Source organism: Gopherus flavomarginatus, chromosome 1, assembly GCF_025201925.1.
Source record: "Gopherus flavomarginatus isolate rGopFla2 chromosome 1, rGopFla2.mat.asm, whole genome shotgun sequence".
Classification (NCBI taxonomy): Eukaryota; Metazoa; Chordata; order Testudines; family Testudinidae; genus Gopherus; species Gopherus flavomarginatus.
Genome location: NC_066617.1, coordinates 343,636,109 through 343,648,537, shown reverse-complemented (window position 1 = coordinate 343,648,537; position 12,429 = coordinate 343,636,109). Strand labels below are relative to the sequence as shown.

The window sequence follows — 12,429 nt, the reverse complement described above, 5'->3', positions numbered from 1 at the left end:
CCACAAAGTTGCAGTGCTGGTGAGGGGGTTACAGCGCTGCAACTTAGGAGGTGTACACACCTGCAGGGCATTACCAGCGCTGCAACTCCCTGTTTGCAGCGCTGGCCGTACACCCGGTCAAACCTCGGGTGTAGAGGATCCAGTGCTGGATCACCAGCGCTGGTCATCAGGTGTAGACACTCACCAGCGTTTTTGTTGACCTCCGTGGAATAAGCAGGTATCCCAGCATACCTGAGGAAGCCTCTCTGGTAATCAAGCAAACTCCACTGCCCTGTGCTCACCTGACCCCTCCTTTAAATGACCCGGGAAATTTAAAAATCCCCTTCCTGTTTGCTCAGCCAGGTGTGGAGTGCAATTAATCTATCAATCACTCAGCGACCATGCCTCCACGCACCAAACGAGCCCCAGCATGGACCAATGCAGAGCTGCAGGACCTCATTAGTGTGTGGGGAGAAGAGGCTGTGCAAACACAGCTGCGCTCCAGAAGGAGAAATTATGATACGTATGGTCAGATATCGCAGTCCTTGATGAGAAGGGGCCATGAACGGGACGCCTTGCAGTGCAGAGTAAAAATTAAGGAGCTGAGGAGTGCGTACTGCAAAGCCCGTGAGGGAAATCGCCGCTCAGGAGCTGCCCCCACAACCTGCAGGTTTTACAAGGAGCTGGATGCCATACTTGGGTGTGACCGCACTGCCAATCCGAGGACCACAATGGAGAGTTCACAGCAGGGAGAAGTGGGGGATGGTGTAGAGGACGGAGACAGTGAGGCTACTGGCGTGGAGGGAGACACCCCAGAGTCCCAGGACACATGCAGCCAGGATCTCTTCTCCAGCCTGGAGGAGACTAGCCAGTCGCAGCAGCTGGAAGCTGACGGTGAGGAGGAAGCTGAGGATCGTGCTCGTGGTAAGTAGATTTCAATGTTTTGGGAGAGGAGGATTTTGGTTATGGCTGCCTGCATGCATGCCTAAACGTGGAATAGCCCATTGATTTGATCTATCCTTTCCCGCGGTTTGCTCTGGTGTCCCCCGAACCCCCTCTCCAAGCAGGTATCCTTCCCCGCGGTTTGCTCTGGTGTTCCCCACCTCCCCTCCAAGCAGGTATCCTTCCCCGCGGTTTGCTCTGGTGTTCCCCACCCCCCCTACAAGCAGGCATCCAGCCCCGCGGTTTGCTGCCCTGTTTACCGGCCACCCTCCCAGCACGGAGGCAGCCACGCAGTGTGCTCTGGTGTTCCCCACCCCCCCTCCAAGCAGGCATCCAGCCCCGCGGTGTGCTGCCGTGTTTCCCAGCCACCCTCCAAGCAGGTATCCTTCCCTGCGGTTTGCTCTGTTGTCCCCCGAACCCCCTCTCCAAGCAGGTATCCTTCCCCGCGGTTTGCTCTGGTGTTCCCCACCCCCCCTCCAAGCAGGCATCCAGCCCCGTGGTGTGCTGCCGTGTTCCCCACCCCCCCTACAAGCAGGCATCCAGCCCCGCGGTTTGCTGCCCTGTTTACCAGCCACCCTCCAAGCAGGCATCCAGCCACACGGTGTGCTCTGGTGTTCCCCACCCCCCCTCCAAGCAGGCATCCAGCCCCGCGGTGTGCTGCCGTGTTCCCCACCCCCCCTCCAAGCAGGCATCCAGCCCCGCGGTGTGCTGCCGTGTTCCCCAGCCACCCTCCAAGCAGGTATCCTTCCCCGCGGTTTTCTCTGGTGTCCCCCGAACCCCCTCTCCAAGCAGGTATCCTTCCCCGCGGTTTGCTCTGGTGTTCCCCACCCCCCCTCCAAGCAGGCATCCAGCCCCGCGGTGTGCTGCCGTGTTCCCCAGCCACCCTCCAAGCAGGTATCCTTCCCCGCGGTTTGCTCTGGTGTTCCCCACCCCCGCCCCCAAGCAGGCATCCAGCCCTGCGGTGTGCTGCCGTGTTCCCCAGCCACCCTCCCAGCACGGAGGGAGCCACGCGGTGTGCAGGCATCCAGCACCGCGTTTCCACCCCCCCCCCCCTCAGTATCAGGACAGGTTGAAAGCGGACCAAAAAAAACCCCAACCCCCCAAGCACCTAGCTCACCACCTTCCTGTTCACTACTGTCCCTTCTTCAGGACACCAGCTACCCCCTGTACCCACTGCTGATAAACCCCAGCGACCCAGTGGTCAATTCCCACTCCCAAGGGGTAATTTTTGCTAAAAACACTCACCCCATTGCTCGCCATGACTTAGCTTGCTTGCCCTCTCTGTGTTATGTGAAGTATGTGAGAAGGATGCTACCTAAAGTCTCAAAAGTCCTTCAAAATTTGATAATAAACAATGATGCCTCTGTGTATTACATGTTTCTATCTCTCTGTTTTCTAGGGACCTTGACTACTGCAGCTGTATCACCGCCCTCACGTAGGTTGCAGAACTTGAGACGCAATCCTAGGAAATCAAAAGAGGATTTGATCAAGTCTGTTCTGAGCCACTACAACAGGGAAAGTAGGAAGACAGAGGAATGGAGAAGCAGTGTACAGGAGTGGAGAAAGACTGTACATGAATGGAGGCAAACAGAAAGCAGGAGAAAGGAATTGTGTAGGCAAACAGAAAGCAGGAGAAAGGAATTGTCTGCCAAAAAAACAACAAAGCAGATGATAAGCCTCCTGTCTCGCCAAACTGAGTCTTTCGAGTCTCTTGTAGCCATGCAGACAAATATGTACCGTGCTAACCCACAGCCCTCCCAAAACCCTCTTCCTTGTCACCATGTATATTCACAAAACAACTTTCTCCAGCAGCCAGTTCCTTATTATCCCCAGCTGCCCCCAACACCTATAAGATCACCTACTATCCCTGATAACTATAATTCTTACCCTGTTCACTCCACCCCCATCATTCTGCAGCATAGTAATGCTGAAGTGCAACAGACAGTGAATATTGATCAAAATAGGACATAGTAAAACCTGTAAATGTACTGTCAACCACCCCTACCCCCTTGCATGTTTTGTACTGTATGTTGAATAAAGTTTTTTTTTTCTATTTCTTTCACTACGTTTTATTGCTGCTGGAAGTGGTAAATAATACACAATGAGGTAGAGCAAAGCACATCAAATGCATCAAACATTACTGCTGGCTCTCAGCATCAAATTGCTCCCTTAAAGCATCCCTAATCCTTGAAGCCCTTTCCTGGGCCTCCCTATTAGCCCTGCTCTCTGGCTGAGCAAACTCATTCTCCAGGTGTCTAACCTCGGAGGTCCATTCCTCACTGAATCTTTCACCCTTCCCTTCACAAATATTATGGAGGGTGCAGCACGTGGATATAACAGTGGTGATGCTGCTTTCCATCAAATCTAGCTTCCCATAAAGACACCTCCAGCGAGCTTTCAAACGGCCAAAAGCACACTCCACAGTCATTCTGCACCGGCTCAGCCTGTAGTTGAACCGGTCCTTGCTCCTGTCAAGCTTCCCTGTATATGGTTTCATGATCCATGGCATTAAGGGGTAAGCGGGGTCTCCAAGGATCACAGTGGGCATTTCTACGTTCCCTACTGTGATCTTGCGGTCTGGGAAAAAAGTCCCGGCCCTCAGCCTCCTGAACAGGGCACTGTTCCGAAATATGTGTGCATCGTGCACCTTTCCAGGCCATCCTGAGTAAATGTCAGTGAAACGCCCACGGTGATCCACAAGCGTTTGCAGAACCACGGAGAAATAACCCTTGCGATTAACATACTCTGATGCCAGGTGGGGTGGTGACAGAATAGGAATATGCGTCCCATCTATTGCCCCTCCACAGTTAGGGAATCCCATTTCTGCAAAGCCATCCACAATGTCCTGCACGTTCCCAAGAGTCACGGTTCTTCTTAGCAGGGTGCGATTAATGGCCCTGCAAACTTGCATCAGCACCATTCCAACGGTAGACTTCCCCACTCCAAACTGGTTTGCCACCGATCTGAAGCAGTCTGGAGTTGCCAGCTTCCAGATTGCAATAGCCACCCGCTTCTCCACAGGCAGGGCAGCTCTAAATCTCGTGTCCCTGCGCCGCAGGGTAGGGGCGAGCTCAGCACACAGTGCCATGAAAGTGGCTTTTCTCATCCGAAAGTTCTGCAGCCACTGCTCGTCATCCCAGGATTGCAGGACGATTTGATCCCACCACTGAGTGCTGGTTTCCTGAGCCCAAACGCGCCGGTCCAGGGAGCTGAGCACGTCTGTTACTGCCACAAGCAATGTACTGTCTTCACAGTGAGGGAATTCAATATCATCGTCTGACTCACTGTCACTCTCACTATCACTCACTTTTTGCAGGTGAAGGAATAGCTCCACTGCCAAGCGCGATGTGCTGGCAACATTCATCAATAAGGTCGTCAATTGCTGAGGATCCATTTTTTAAAAAATTCGCAGAAAAAGCGCTGTACAGTCACAATGCTGCCACACTGCTCCGCATGTGTAACAAAGCACCGCTGGGCGTTGGAACAGGAACAGGAAGCAGAAAGACACTCACACTTCCTTCCCCTTCCCACAAGCCACAGCGCTGATATGGGACGAGGTGCTCTGTGGGATAGCCTCCCACAATGCACCACTCCCAACAGCGCTGCAGCGTGGCAACATCTAACATCACTTGCAGCGCTGGTTGCTGTAAGTGTGGCCACTCTGCAGCGCTGGCCCTATACAGCTGTACTAACACAGCTGTAACAACCAGCGCTGCAAAATTGCAGATGTAGACATACCCTTATAGACTCTAGGACTGGAAGGGACCTCGAGAGGTCATCGAGTCCAGTCCCCTGCCCTCATGGCAGGACCAAATACTGTCTAGACCATCCCTAATAGACATTTATCTAACCTACTCTTAAATGTCTCCAGAGATAGAGATTCCACTACTTCTCTAGGCAATCTATTCCAGTGTTTAACTACCCTGACAGTTAGGAACTTTTTCCTAATGTCCAGCCTAAATCTCCCTTGCTGCAGTTTAAGCCCATTGCTTCTTGTTCTATCATTGGAGGCTAAGGTGAACAAGTTTTCTCCCTCCTCCTGATAACACCCTTTTAGATACCTGAAAACTGCTATCATGTCCCCTCTCAGTCTTCTCTTTTCCAAACTAAACAAACCCAATTCCTTCAGCCTTCCTTCATAGGTCATGTTCTCAAGACATTTTAATCATTCTTGTTGCTTTTCTCTGGACCCTCTCCAATTTCTCCACATCTTTCTTGAAATGCGGTGCCCAGAACTGGACACAATACTCCAGCTGAGGCCTAACCAGTGCAGAGTAAAGCGGAAGAATGACTTCTCGTGTCTTGTTTACAACACACCTGTTAATGCATCCCAGAATCACGTTTGCTTTTTTTGCAACAGTATCACACTGTTGACTCATATTAAGTTTGTGGTCCACTATGACCCCAGATCTCTTTCTGCCATACTCCTTCCTAGACAGTCTCTTCCCATTCTGTATGTGTGAAACTGATTGTTCGTTCCTAAGTGGAGCACTTTGCATTTATCTTTATTGAACTTCATCCTGTTTACCTCAGACCATTTCTCCAATTTGTTCAGATCATTTTGAATTTTGACCTTGTCCTCCAAAGCAGTTGCAATCCCTCCCAGTTTGGTATCGTCCGCAAACTTAATAAGCGTACTTTCTATGCCAACATCTAAATCGTTGATGAAGATATTGAACAGAGCCGGTCCCAAAACAGACCCCTGCGGAACCCCACTTGTTATACCTTTCCAGCAGGATTGGGAGCCATTAATAACTACTCTCTGAGTACGGTTATCCAGCCAGTTATGCACCCACCTTATAGTAGCCCCATCTAAATTGTACTTTCCTAGTTTATCTATAAGAATATCATGCGAGATCATATCAAATGCCTTACTAAAGTCTAGGTATATCACATCCACCGCTTCTCCCTTATCCACAAGGCTCGTTATCCTATCAAAGAAAGCTATCAGATTAGTTTGACATGATTTGTTCTTTACAAATCCATGCTGGCTATTCCCTACCACCTTCCAAGTGTTTGCAGATGATTTCTTTAATTACTTGCTCCATTATTTTTCCTGGCACAGAAGTTAAACTAACTGGACTGTAGTTTCCTGGGTTGTTTTTATTTCCCTTTTTATAGATGGGCACTATATTTGCCCTTTTCCAGTCTTCTGGAATCTCCTCCGTCTCCCATGATTTCCCAAAGATAATAGCTAGAGGCTCAGATACCTCCTCTATTAACTCCTTGAGTATTCTAGGATGCATTTCATCAGGCCCTGGTGACTTGCAGGCATCTAACTTTTCTAAGTGATTTTTTACTTGCTCTTTTTTCATTTTATCTTCTAAACCTACCCTCTTCCCATAAGCATTCACTATATTGGATATTCCTTCAGACTTCTCAGTGAAGACCGAAACAAAGAAGTCATTAAGCATCTCTGCCATTTCCAAGTCTCCCGTTACTGTTTCCCACTCCTCACTGAGCAGTGGGCCTACCCTGTCCTTGGTCTTCCTCTTGCTTCTAATGTATTGATAAAAAGTCTTCTTGTTTCCCTTTATTCCCATAGCTAGCTTGAGCTCATTTTGTGCCTTTGCCTTTCTAATCTTGCCTCTGCATTCCTGTGTTATTTGCCTATATTCATCCTTTGTAATCTGACCTAGTTTCCATTTTTTATATGACGCCTTTTTATTTTGTAGGTCACGCAAGATCCCAGGGGTTCAGCCTCCACTGATACACCCATGATGTCCAGATCTCCCTCTTCACTTTGGACCTTTCACCTTCAGTCCAGTTTTGCTTCTCTGTCTCTTTGTAGTTTCTTCTCAAATGTTTCATCACTCAGCATCTCTAAAACTGGGTTCATTACTGTAGAGAAGCTTGCTCCTCTCCTCCATTCCCTTTGCGGTGGGCAATTTCACCATCCTCCCTTCCCCCAATATTTTTATTTGAAACTTCTGGGATTTGAGAGTCAAGCTGAGTTCTTCTTATCGTCTTATGCATCACCAGTTACAAAGGTTCTGCCAATTAAATTAGGTCTTCAATCACCCTTGTACAATTCTGTTATGTTCAAATATTCCCTCAGGGTCACCGGTGCAGTCTCATGGATTTCAGTGAACTTGCAAAGGGGTCACTAGAACTGATCAAAATTTGGGTGCAAAATAGTGTTTTTACTCACTGTTTTTCAACCAGCTCCACGTGCCACTAACTGGGATTTAATTAACAATTCTCTTGATAATGCACAAGAAGAAATAACACCCAACTCATATCCTCTTATCTGTGTTGGTTCTGCAATATTAGGATGAGTAGAAGCATAAGCATAAATCTGTTGTGGAAGAAGGTACTAGGTTTACTAGTCACTCTTCAGAGTAAAAGCCACACTTTAAGCTCCTTATTGTCCCCTGCTCTATCTATTTATCCATTGTAAAATTTTATGCTAGCATTATTTTGCTCCTCTCTACATTTCTGCATGATTTCATCACATATTCCCTCTCACTCTTTATCTTTCCTCCTAACTGTTGTTTTTCCCCTTCTCTAAACTTTGGAACCTTGTCATATATCATGGAACAGCTTCCTACCTTCTCCCTTAAGAACCAGCTGGTTTCATGATGCCCTGTGGTGAGCTTCACTGAATGGTGCATCTTTTTCTGATTTAGATTATAAGACCCTTGGTTCACAGAACCTGACTTTCCCTTTGTTTTGGTAAAAGTTAAGAGGAGACTTGATCACAGTCTGTGTGTGGGAAACAAAAATTTGATAACAAGCTCTTCAATTTAGCAGAGAAAGGTATAACAAGGTCCAGTGTCTGGAAGATGAAGCTAGATAAATTCAGATTTGAAATAAGGTGTACATTTTTAACAGTGAGGGTAATTAACCATTGGCCTTGACCACGTGCATGACTCTATAAGGTGGAAATTTGAGCTCCTTCATATTAAGGGAAATTTAATTGGCATGTGGAACCAAATATAGGTTAATGTAAGGCCAAACGGGTGGCAAATAGCATATTACCCCAGTTATACTTTATTATAATATCTGTAAAATTGGTGATGTATTTGAAAGAGCATAAAGTGACCTTCACTACAGTAACTGCAAAGAGGTCCCAACTAGGTATCTAATGTAATTCATATAAGAAATATCCAGATCTGGGATCATGCCCAGGTTTTTGACAGCTGTATCCATCATGTAAAGGTTGAAAGGTAGGAAACAGCTTTAAGAAATAATGAGAACCTAGAAATAAGATATTCATCTTATCACAATTTAGTTAGAAGAAATTGGGCATGAGCCAGCATCTGAAATTGGAGAAGAAGAAATTAATGGCATAGAGTGATAAGGGTTGTAAATCACATAAATTTACATGCCATTGCTCTTGTTAAGCCGGAGGATTGAACTATGATTGACAAGTGAGAAGGTATTAATTTGGCAGGATCGAGATTTTGAAGCTAATAGAATTTGATTAGCTGGCATACCAAAGGCATGGAACTAAAATATTCAAATGGTTTCAGAGTGAAGCACAAAATGGTCATGAAGAAAACCGGGCAGCCTGAGTTATGTGCTTTCTTTGCAGTATGCCAGTCAGAAGGGTTAGGGTTGGAGACAAAGCTCTATTTTTTCCTCCTTGACTTTTCTGCTGCTTTTGATACCATCAGTCATAACCTCCTTTATGATATCCTGTCCTCCCTTGGATTTGGTGATCATATACTCTCTGGTCCTCCTCTAACCTCACTGGCCTCTCCTTCAGTGATCCTTCTTCCTACTCTCTCTCACTCTCAACAGTGGTACCCCTGGGCTCGGTACTTAGCCCCTTCCCTAGGTGGTCTCATCTGATCACATGGATTGAATCCTCTCCTCCTTTGCTTTCCCTCCATCCGGTCGTACATTTCAGCCTGTCTTGCTGCCATCTCCTCTGATATGTCTGGTCATCAACTTTAACATGGCCCCAACTGAACTGCTTGCGTCATATTCTCTGCTTCATCCTGCTTCCTTTGGGTGCAGCAGAAGAAGACTGTCAAGGAGCTGTCACAGCTCCCTGATTCTCTGCCTGGTGCTGGACTCAAGCACAGGTTGGGGCACTGTAGGAGCTGCACTAATATGCGTCCACTGCCAGTGAACCCCATGCAATCATGTGTGAACTGGTAATTGCAGGAACACAGTGTGCTTTGGCCACCTCTCTTCTCCTCCGGTGCGGGGAGCAGGGGATCCATAGGAATTGGCTGGACATCCCCAATTTCAGCTAATTTGAGGTCACTAGAGTAGTTCAAAGGGATCAGAGCAGGGCAGCCCCCTCTGAAGCCCTTCCAACCTTCCCCTTCTCTAATAACACCTCCTCTCCTGCTGTCACTCAGGACTGTAACCATTGACTTCTCTGCATGCATCCAAGCTGCAACCGGATGCAGGTTTAGTGGTGTATTGGCCTTATGCTAGCCCTCTGTAGAAGGATGAAAGTCACCCCCACATATGCTGAACTATTAACTGCATGTAATGATACATGGGACATATATCACCACTGGGGATAAAGAGTGTGTCTACCACCAAAATTTATTACCTCTCCTGCCCATAAGCTGGTGGTTACTCTCATTCTGACTATTGTCCATGTTTCCATTGCTCATTGGTACGTCAGTGATCATTTAGGCCTACTGAACCATGAGCTAAGGCACTTGACTGAGAGGAGGAATGGTCCAGGGTTAGGCTAGTGGCCTACAACTTGAGAGGCCTGGGTTTAACTACTTGCCCACTGCAGCCTTCTCATCTGACCTTGGACAAGTCTTGTAGCCTCTTTGTACCTCACTTCCCCATCTATAAAATGAGGAAAATAGCTCTCCCTTTTCTCTTAGGGGAGTTGACAAGGTAAAATACATTAAGGGTTTCAGGGTATGTGTGCGCAGATGTAATATAGTAGCATCTTAGATAGATAAGCATACAGAGGACTGAGACCTAAATAGGAAAAGTAAAGAGTGAGAAAAAGGGATATAATGTCCAATCAGATGACATATTTTTCCTCTGTCTAGGACAGAACTGTCAGAAGATTGAGACACTTGGACTACAGTAATGGGAGCGATAAAATTACCACCAGTAGATTCAGCACCTGTTCTGTGGGTGCAGAACAGGGGGCTGAAATAAAGTTTTTAAAATCAAATTTTAAAAGTAACAGCAGTTCACACATTAAACCAGTGACTCAGTGAACTGCATCTTAAAATTTCCCAGCTTTGACACATCACGGGGTGACTTTATGTCCTATTGTTTTCACATCCTTGTTGATATCATGAATTAGCTGAGCATCTGTTACTCCAGTGAAATCAGATATCTATTTTAATACATTAGTTTTCAGCTCTATGGTCTTGCTCAGATTAGAAAGACAAATATTTAAAAGACAAATATTGCTTTATTCCCATTTCTTCTTCTTCTTCGTCTTCATCATTATAAAAGGAAATTATTTGTTCCATTCACTACTTTTTTCTTATAGTTCAATCAGATTTACTTCCCAGTTGCTTTCATCCAAGTTTCCATTTATCGTCTTTGGTATCTTTTATGTGAAAGAATAATTACATTTGAAAAGAAAATAAATTCTGAAACATAGCTTTACTCTGCGCACTGAATAGCTTTCTGTAGATCTCACTGTGCCTTCTGGTGGGGCATTAATAACACCAACCCACCTCAAAGAGAAAGGATGCTCTTATAGTTAAGGCACCGGCCTGAACCTCTGGAGATGTGGGTTCAATTTCTGGCTGTTTCACAGACTTCTTGTGTGTCATTGGACAAGTCATTTAATCTCTCTACACCTCAAATTCCCCATCTGTGAAATAGGGATCACGATCTTTCCTGTTCTCTGTAAAGTGTCTGTCTTGACTGTTAGCAGGGACTGTCTCTTATTATGCACTGGCTAAGCACCTTGAATTTTCCCACCCCAAGAACAGGGTAGCACATAGCTGCCTTGACCCAGGAGCAGAGCAGGGACTGTGTTGTGTCTCTGTTTCCCCTTTGCTTCACGGAGAAAGAAATCTGGGACAGCCTTCCTCCTGGCACAACATCTTTCCTCCTTTGTGTGGTTCAACACACTGGCATGTACACTGTGAAGCAAAGCCAAGGCTTTACCTATTACCAAGCCCTCAGCCACCCACTCCCTACCCACCTCCTGCAGGAATAAGGCCACTGCTCTACTCCCCCACCTCTGGCAACGCCATCCTATGATACTGCTTGTGATATGGGTGCAGGAAACTAGAAGGGAGTTCCTTACACCCCATTGCCCCCTACATAGGAGCATCGACAGGATCACAATCTAATGTTGAGAGGGGCAAGGGCCATCTCTCTCCCCCCCTCACACACACTGCCAAAGAGGTGCTCAGACCCAGGGACAGAGTATCCATATGGGGCACCAGGAGGAGAGAGGGGCTGCATTTGTGTTAGTGCCTTCCCCTGTTATTGGGCTGGAGGCAGGCACCAGGTTTGAGCATTGACCTGCTAAACCCAGGATTGTGAGTTCAATCCTTGAGAGGGCCATTTGGGGATTTAGTTGGGGATTGGTCCTGCTTTGAGCAGGAGGTTGGACTAGATGATCTCCTGAGGTCCCTTCCAACCCTAATAATCTATGATCCTAAGTCAAAATATCTTGGTGAGAGTGTAATGTAAACAATACATAGACTAATTATGAACCTTGAAGTCCTTACTTATTATTTACTCAGGAAAACATCCGTTGGCTTCAGCAGGAGCAAATGCTCAATGCCTCTCCGGATTTGAGCCATTATGGGACAGCTCCTGCTACCACTGATTCAGTTTTGCTATTGTCTTTAATAGGAGCAGGTGTCAGTCCTTCATACAAAAAGGTTCTAAAGTCACTTGTATGATATGGACGTAGATATTACCACATCTGAGCTAGAAGCCAAACTTGAACTTAAACAGTTTAATGAGACTAAATCAGGGGGTCCAGATAATCTTCATCCAAGAATACTAAAGGAACTGGCACATGAAATTGCAAGTCCATTAGCAAGAATTTGTAATGAATCTGTAAACACATCTGTAATGAATCTGTACTGTATGACTGGAGAATTGCTAACATAGTTCCTATTTTTAAGAAAGGGGAAAATGTGATCTGGGTAACTACAGGCCTGTTAGTTTGACATGTGTAGTATGTAAGGTCTTGGAAAAATTTTTCAAGGAGAAAGTAGTTAAGGACGTTGAGGTCAATGGTAAATGGGACAAAATACAACTTGGTTTTATAAAAAGTAGATCGTGCCAAACCAACCTGATTTCTTTCTTTGAGAAGGTAACAGATTTTTTTAGACAAACGAAATGCAGTGGATCTAATTTACCTTGATTTCAGTAAGGCATTTGATATAGTTCCACATGGGGAAGTATTAACTAAATTGGAAAAGATGGGGATCAATATGTAAATTGAAAGGTGGATAAGGAACTCGTTAAAGGGAAGATTACAATGGGACATACTGAAAGGAGAACTGTCAGACTGGAAGGAGGTTACTAGCGGAGTTCCTCAGGGATTGGTTTTGGGACCAATCTTTTTATTACTGACCTTGGCACAAAAAG

At 46.2% G+C, this 12,429-nt stretch overlaps 1 protein-coding gene across 1 annotated transcript in view; it reads left to right on the top strand.

The window, feature by feature from the left end:
• Positions 1 to 339: 339 nt before the first annotated feature.
• The window catches only part of LOC127043843 (zinc finger and SCAN domain-containing protein 20-like), an 86,541-nt gene continuing 74,451 nt past the window's right edge, over positions 340 to 12,429 (top strand). Inside the window, exons 1-2 of the mRNA XM_050938060.1 lie at positions 340 to 903; positions 2,321 to 2,732. Coding sequence (XP_050794017.1) covers positions 381 to 903; positions 2,321 to 2,732 — 935 coding nt within the window. The 5' untranslated portion in view covers positions 340 to 380. The remainder of the gene's footprint in view (positions 904 to 2,320; positions 2,733 to 12,429) is intronic.